At 39.1% G+C, this 8,887-nt stretch overlaps 1 protein-coding gene across 1 annotated transcript; it reads right to left on the bottom strand.

Moving 5' to 3' along the window:
• Nucleotides 1–2,169: 2,169 nt before the first annotated feature.
• Nucleotides 2,170–3,327, bottom strand: LOC113316462 (pentatricopeptide repeat-containing protein At1g63130, mitochondrial-like). Its single transcript, XM_026564636.1, has one exon. It carries the CDS (start codon nt 3,325–3,327, stop codon nt 2,170–2,172), a length of 1,158 nt encoding a protein of 385 aa, XP_026420421.1.
• Between the last annotated feature and the right edge of the window lie 5,560 nt (nt 3,328–8,887).

Here is an 8,887-nt window from a genome sequence, read left to right as displayed (position 1 = left end):
AAGTAACCGAACTACACTTTCAGATGAGTTCGGTTACTTGTTCATCTCACGGGGCAACCGAACTACAGCTTCAGATGAGTTTGGTTACTTGTTCTTCATATAAAGTAACCGAACTGTTCAAAATCCAGTTCAAATCCGTATCATTTTGAAGATTAACAAATATTCTAGGAGAGGATGGAGATGAAGAATCAGATGAGTTTTCATCATTTGAATACTCAAACTTAGTGAATTGGAAAAAAAAAACTATTTTCCATGTTTTTCTCGTTCATCTTCTCTAACTCTACTCTCTCAATAATTCTACTCAACTAATAATAAACCCATCTTTTAATTTAATCTCACTAATTGTGTTTAACTAAATCATTCACTAATCACAACCTAAAATTAATTAAGAGGGTAGATTAGGTATTAATAAATAACTAGATATGGGGTGACCTAGAATTACTTCTAATGCCTTTACCGAAAATAAAACCATGGTCCCCAAAAAATCGTTCCTGAAAAAAGTGCATAGCTGCTAAGTTCTCAGTGAAGAGCAGTGCACAAGAAGCCCAGGTGAAGAGACTACAGCTGTCAGCTGGGCATGTTACAGACTCAAGATATGCTACTTATAGCTTCAGCTGGAAAACTTAGAACATTGATGATGGCCATAAAAATATCAAATTGTACAAGAATAACCCTTTATGGTGTATACTTACCATATCAAGCTTCTTTCATTTCAATCTGACAGAAATTTCCATCCTGTGATAGCGAGATCGACATCCCTAATCACTGCAGTAGCCAAAAACCTTACATTGACAACTGACGATTTAAAAAACCAAAAAAAAATAATTAATTTCATACTGTGATGCTTTTCATAAATTATTATCTAAAGTGCTGCCATTATGAGCAAAGAAGGATTCATAAGAACTTGAGAGGAATAAATATCCATAATCAAAATATCAAGTGCACCTGAAGATTTTACTGCAACAGATACAAGATCTCACAAAAACAGCTGAAGATTTTTTAGTTGACCTGCTGAGAGTATGTTTATTAGTAAGGATACAACACAATCACTTGGTACAAATTTTCTTTCACGCCGTGTGTACATATTTCATCATCCGCCACGTGTTTATGGAGAAACACGTGGAAGACATACAATTCGGGGTATCAAGGTGTGATGCCACGCGCATACAACCAAGAGACGTGTCTCCTCAGAATAAGGTCCTCATCCAACAAATCCAATGGCGAAGAATCGAGGAGTACCGAAATATAATGCCATTGCAAAGCACTGAACAGCATCAAAGACTTACTTTATCCCATCTCAAGAAAGATCCAAAATCAGCGGCTGGGGTTAATCCGACTGACACGGATATGACAGGAGCAGGGGACGTCTGTATGGCGCGTACAGACGACCCAACCACCCGCATTAAACGCCCTGAGCAGTATACGTGTCGACCAACCTATGGAAGACACAATGACAACTCTTCGTCATCAAGCATGGAACGCTGGGGGCATCGTAGAAGACGAAGATATCTGCGGTATTGACACAAAGCACAAGACGATAAGATTATAACGGCCTTCAGAAGTGGACCCCATGTTGTAACCCTATAAATACCCCTCTCCATTAAGAGAGAAGGGGTCGACCAATCCATAGCAATTAGAGGAAAACATAAGAGAGCGAAATAGGAAGAGTAAGTAAATCCCTTATTTCCACTGACCTATGTACACTTTAAAATTATTCGACTATCTTTGTAACCACTCAATACATAGTGAAACATCAACCCCGTGGAAGTAGGCCTTAGTGCTGAACCACGTAAATCTTTGTCCTATTTACATTTCAGCACTTTACATTCAGCGTTTTACATCATTCACTTTATATTTATACTTCGATCTCTATTTACTTTATTATATGAGCATTATAAGTGATAATATACGACTAGACAATGACGAGCCCGAAGGCTCTGAGTCGATGAATCGATATAATCACCAACCCTTGCGCATACAACGCATAATTTATGATATAGAATGTATGCGAATATTGTCTGTGAACATGTGGATTTATCGTGATTTATGTGTTCACACACGCATCTTGTGAAGAAATTGTAAGGCCTTCTCAGTGTCCTTCCCTTCAAGAAAACCCTTGATGACGGTATCATATGTTATAGAATTTGGTAAACAACCATTCTCTTCCATTTAGATGATTAATTTGTTAGCCTCCAAGGACATCCTGTGATGAAAGAATCCAGCGATCATTGTGGTATATGTTACTACATTAGGAACCAGTCCTTTTTCTAGAATCTCATTAAACAGTTCTATCGCGTCTTCCAATCGCCCACCACGATACAAACCATGAATAAGGATAGTGTACATTTCAACATTAGGTAAGATACCAGTACCTTCCACGGATTCGAGGAATTCCATTGCCTCCACAATTTTTCCATTCTTGCACAGACCATCCAAAATTGTACTGTATAAAACTTCATCTGGAGATTGACCAGAATTTTGCATCTCATTAAGAAACCTCTGAGCAGTCTTCATTCTTCCATCCCGGTATAGTCCCCGTAATTGTATACTATAAGTAACAACGGTGGGTTTCGGTCCATTTTGATTCATTTTCTCGAATAACAGCAAAGCTTCATCCAATTTACGATTCTTGCAGTAGCCGTCAATTAATATATTGCAACTGATAACATTCGGTTCAAGGCCCCTATCTACCATTGAGGCGAACAGTTTCACCGCATCTTGCAACCGGCTTGCCAAACACAGACCATCGATCATTGAGTTGTAAGTAATCTGATCAGGTTTTATATTTATCTTGTCCATCAAATTAAATATCCCCCAAGCTTCTTCCGTGTTCCCATCTTTACAATATGAATCTATCAATATACTAAAAGTAACCGTATTTGGTGAAATTCCCCGATGCATCATTTCATCAAAATATCTTCTTGCTTCTTCCTGCTGACCATGTAGGCAATGACCATGAATCAAACAATTATATGTCGTTACATTTGCAGAGATTCTTCTACTAACCATCTCGCCAAAGAGGCTCTTTACCTCAATTAACCGGCCAGAATTGCAAAGTCCCTTAACCAAAGAAGTGTACAGAACAACATTGGGTACAACATTCAAATTTCTCTGCATTTCGGAGAAGAGAACCAAAGCTTCATCAACTAGACCTCCTTTGCAAAGTGCATCTATAATCGCAGAATACGAAATAACATTTGGTCTGCAGTTCCATTTTGACATCTTGTTTTTTAGCTGAAGAGCAAGACCCACTTCACCAGCTTTACAAAGCCCATGTATAAGAGTAGTACATGTATTTACATTAGGTTGATTACCTATTTCAGTCATTTTAGCAAACATTTTGAATGCAGAATCAATCTTCCCTTGAAGACACAACCCTTTAATCAGTGTAGTGAATGTGATGACACTAGGATGATGACCTCTCTTTATAATCTCTCCAAGCAAACAAAACCCATGATTCAGTTTTCCAATTAATCAAAATGTTGAATGTATACAAATCAGGATTTACTTCAACAAAACTCATCTTCTTATACAACATAATGACATCTGAATAACATTTGATTTTGGATAATGATCCTAATACATGACAGAATGTGATGATAGATGGTAATGGCCTTTCTGAAATCAATTGATCAAAGTATTTCAAACCATCTTCAAGCTTCTTAATCCTTCCAGATTTACACTCATCTCTAACGAAACGTTCAAGCTTTGAACAATCACTACCATGCAGTAGATTTGGATGATTATGATAATAAGAACGGGAAAAATACTCTGGTCATCAGTAATCTCTTTCGTCCCAAATTCATTCTTTCTTTATCAAAAACTCAATGAGTGGAATCGAATTCAAGTAAGAGTGATATGTAAATCAGCAGCCTCCGGCTCTTACCAAACAACAAATTGAGTAAGGTTCGAAACCTCACCAATGACATTTTTTTTTTTGAAGCATGAACTTGTATTCATAAAATTAAAGTGGAATTACACGTGGGAATGTTGCTCCCATGATGTCATTTAATACAGTTTGTTTCAAAATACTAGGAACCGTGTACCCCCAAATTTTAGTGTGCAATACTACTTGTTGACTATTGTCTGCCGCATGATTAGCAAGAAAGTCTGCTGCCTGATTTGCTTCCCTGTAAATGTGAAATTTTTTGTAATGGGGAATTTCTTCCAGTCTTTTGGTGATCTCAGCAAGCATGTCTCTCAGGTACCATGGAGGATCAGCCATTTTGTTGATGAAATGAACTAATGTCTGCGAATCAGATTAAATGTATATTTTAGTCCATTGGTACAGTGTGACCGTTCGTAAGGCCATTAGGAGTGCCCATGTCTCTGCTAGTAGCGCTGTTGTGATTCCTAACGGTTGGGCCATTGCAACAATAACTGAGGTTGTCGAGTCTTTGCAAATAAAACCACCTCCTGCGGGTCCCGGATGTCCAGGGGAAGCTCCATCTGTGTTGATTTTGATCCAATGCGGTTCCGGCGGTTTCCATCCAACCTGAATATTCCTTCTCATCCAGAGTGATGAAGCGGTAGGTGTTGCAGCATTCATGCCTGGTAGGGGTGGAGGTAACACTGAATTTGCCCAATTATATTCTTGGTGCATGTGGTTTGCTAGTTTGACTATATCGGAAGGCGATTTATGTGTTCTTCCATAAACTAGCTCATTCCTGGCCAACCAAAGTGCCCACAAGATGAAGCAAAAGGAGGTTGTTGCAGCTGCGGATTGTCTGAGTTGTAGTATTTGGTTGACAATGGTTGATGGAGTGAACGGTTGAGGTCTTTGATGTTGAAAGCCAGGCTCTGATTCATGATGGTTGAAGAGAAGGTTCCAAACTTCTCTGGCAAATTGGAAGATGAGAAGGATATGTTCAGCAGTTTCTGGAGATAAGTTACATCTAAGACATAGGTCGGAGGTAGTAAGGTGAATTTTATATAATAGAGTGAAGGTAGGTAAGCCTTCGTTGATAGCTTTCCACAAGAAAAGCTGTATTTTTGGGGGGCATTTTAGTGTCCAGATGTGAGTTGAGGGTTGGAGCTGATTTGTAGGGTGGGTTGCAGTGGACTGTTGGGTGAGCATACGGTATCCGGAGCTAACTGTGTATTTTCCAGATTTTGTGTAAGGCCAAATAATTTTGTCGGGTGGACCACCTTGAGGGAGATGAATGTTAACGATCATGAGAATAGCTGATTCTGGTAATTGAGACAATCGTTCATGGTTCCAAGAGTTTGAACTTGAGTATATAAGATCTGCTACTAGAGGAAAATTTTGGCACTGGTTTTTTTTTAAAGGTGGGTGGTCCGGGATCCAATTTGAGTCGGTCCGGATTGAATTTCCTGTGCCTATTTGGTGGAAAATATGAGGTGGGATACAAGGAAGAAGGGAATTGAGTTATTTCCAAAGAGGGCTAGCCGAGTTTGGGGGGGATCGGTTTGATTGGAGAAAAGGTTCATTGTTGAAATATTTTTCTCTGCACATTGATGTATAAATCGAGTCAGGCTGATCATGAATTTGCCAAACTCGTTTGAGTAATAGTGCTTTGTTGTGGTCTAAGCTTTTCTTAATTCCCAATCCCCCTTCAGCTATTGGTTTCGATAGTTTATCCCATCCCATGGGATGCAGTTTTTTGATAGATGCATCATGGCCTCAGAAAAAATTCCTAGTAATTTTGTCTATTTCCTTATGAACTTGCATTGGCAAAAGGTTTGTCTACATAATGTGGTTTGCAGTAGGTAGTAGAGAAGCTTTAATGAGTACTAACCTTCCTTTTTGATTTAGACATTTCGTTTTCCAACCTTTCGCTTTGCGAGCCATTCGTTGTATGAGTGGCCGGGAAATATGAGTTGATGTTCTTCCACTTTTGAATTGAACTCCCATGTATAATGGTGGTGTTGATGTCGCCGACATGTCGAAAACGCTTTGGATTTCACCGATGACAGTGGAATCAAGTCGTGGATGATGAATTATATTAGATTTGTTGGGGTTGATATGTTGTTCAGCTGAGTCGGAATAGGCATCGAGTAGCTGTTTGAGTTGAGTACAAATCTGTTGGGAAGCTTTGAACGTTAGTAGATGGTCATCAGCATACATCAAGTGAAGTATTGGTGGTTCTTTCTTGGAAATGCTCAGTCCTGTAATGTTGTTTGTGTGTTCCAGGTGTGCCAGGTTTGTTGAAAGGATCTCCGCACAGATAATAAAGACATAACGTGATAACGGGTCTCCTTGTCTTATTCCCCGAGAAGGTGAAATATAGCCATGTGGGGTTCCATTTACGTTGATGGAGTACGTCACTGTGGAGATACATAGCATGATATATTGGGTAAACTATTCTGGGAAGCCAAGTTCCGTAAAAGTTCTCTTCACGAATCCCCAATCCAGACTGTCATAGGCTTTCTGAATATCTAGTTTAAGCCCAATTTTTGGTTCTTTAGTTAAGTAGGAGGTTCTGATGTAGTGAAAAAGTTCTCCCTCTATTGCTATATTATCTTGAATCGATCTTTGAGGTACAAATGCACTTTGGTAAGGGATTATAAGGAAAGGTAGTATTCGTCGTAATCGATTTACTAGGATTTTGGCTATGATTTTGTAGGTCACATTGCACAAACCTATAGGTCTCAATTGGGATGCCGTTGTTGGGTGATCCCTTTTTGGTATTAGTGTGAGATTTGTGTGATTCATCAGGGGATGCATATTAAAATTCACAAAGAATTCTCGGACCATTACAATGAGTTGGAGTTTGGTGGTATCCCAGAAAACTTTGAAAAACTTACTTGTGAAACCGTCCGGTCCGGGAGCCTTTTCTGATCCAATCGCCCAAAGTGCCTCCTTTATTTCATCTTCAGTTACAGCTTGAGTCAGGGTAGTACATTGTTTTGTTGTTGACCGAGGAGTGATCATGGAGAATAATTGGTCATCCAGTATGGTACTAGGCGTTGTATATTGGTTTGTGAAATGTTGTAGTAATAGGTCAATGATCTGGTTTTTTTCAAAAACCCAATTTTCATTCTAGTCTCTCAGTTGTTTAATGTTGTTGCAGCTTCGATGTATAGTTGCTGTGGTGTGGAAAAAAGATGTGTTTCTGTCACCAGATTGAAGTCACTGGATTCTTGCCCTTTGTTGCCAGTATGTTGCATGACACTGTAGTATGTATAAGTGAGATGCACGAAGTTCTTTTTCTTGTTGTATCCACTGAGATAGTATCTTACCTGTCTGTATTGCACATTGATGTTGTGCAAATTGTAATTGTGTCGCATACGTTTTGATCATGTTGGGGAGGTGGCGGAAAGTTTCGTTATTCCATTGTGTCAGGATGTTTGCAGTTGTGATGAGTTTGATCTGAAGATTGGTCGTCGGTTCATGATCAGACGCTGTTTCCCAGGATCCATTGACAATGCGGTATATATTAGGGTGAGATAACCATAGGTGTTAAAATTTATAATTCCTCTCATTTCTCCAGTTTAAATGTTTGGTTCTAAGCATTATAGGAGCATGGTCCGAAGCAATGCGTGGCAGGTGAGTGACACCTGCATGAGGATTGCTCGTACGCCATTTTTGGTTTTCCATGGCTCTGTCTAGCTCTTCCATGATGAAGAAATCTCCTTGTTGATGATTTGTCCACGTAAATGGGTCTCCATTAAAGCCGAGATCAATCAATCTTGTTTTGTCGATCATATTTAAAAAAGGTTGAGTTTGAGCATATGTTACCGGCCTACCTCCTTTCTTTTCCGATGGTAGGATAACTTCATTGAAATCTTCAATCAATACCCACAGAAGTAACAAAGGTTGGAACACATTAGAGAAGTTATTCCATAAATCCCATCTGGCATCTGGGTGAGGTGGACCATACATTCCGGTACATAACCAAGGAAGAGCTGGAGGTTGTGGTGTAATAAGAACGTGAATGTAGCTCTGAGAGTGGAGTAGTATCTGAATTATGTTCTGCCACATTAGGCAGAGGCCACCTCTGTGTCCTATTCTCGGGACGGTAAAGCAATTGTCAAACCTTAAGGTCCGCTGCACTGAGGTCATATGATGTTCAGTCGCCAGAGTTTCTGAAATGAACACAATATCCGGTCTATGCGATGAAATGAGCCCACGCAACTGTTGGATCGTGGGGTCTTGGTTGATGCATTGACAGTTCCACGCTAAAATAGAGATGTTACTAGCCATCATTTACTTGGATGAAGAAATTATGACAGACACAAAATAACTTTGCTTGTCTGGAAAACTTGAAGCGCCACATCCTATTGGTATTGTAGCCCTCAGATAGTCCGAATTGATCTTCTGTGTGTGCCGATAAATCCTTTGGTTGTTAGAAAGCCGCAGTAGACGAGTCTGTAAAAGATCCTGAGTTGAATCAGGGATCAAGGATGTTGAGGGTCTCGAAAGCTCGTTCTTGAGGAGCACAAAAGGAAATATTTGAGGACCAAAAGAGATAACGAGTAACAATCCCACAAAAAAATCAGTTACACACCAAACTACACTTATATTACAGACAACTCACACTATTACAAATCTTACAATTAGAAAGCAGACTTACTACAGGACTACTGACACCAAACTGAAACACTCACAACCAAAGTACAGAGCAATTGCAGACTAGTACTTAGTACAAGCACACTTAGTACAACCTAGTATAATACAACCTATTACAATACTAGGGAGGCTGTTCTAGATAAACAAGAACTTTTAAAACCCATAAGGAAAGACACTGCAGGACAACAAGGTGAAAGACAACAAAAAACTTGAATTGTACCTATCTAAGAAAGAAACTGATTAAAACTTACAACAATCAAAAATAAAACTTCCTAATAAACTGCACTAGTTTGATTAAAACTTAAAACAAACTTCCTAAAGAACTGCACTAGTTTGATTAAAACTTAAAACAAA

Source organism: Papaver somniferum, chromosome 10 (assembly GCF_003573695.1).
Source record: "Papaver somniferum cultivar HN1 chromosome 10, ASM357369v1, whole genome shotgun sequence".
NCBI lineage: Eukaryota > Viridiplantae > Streptophyta > Magnoliopsida > Ranunculales > Papaveraceae > Papaver > Papaver somniferum.
This window is presented reverse-complemented; position numbering and strand designations above follow the sequence as displayed.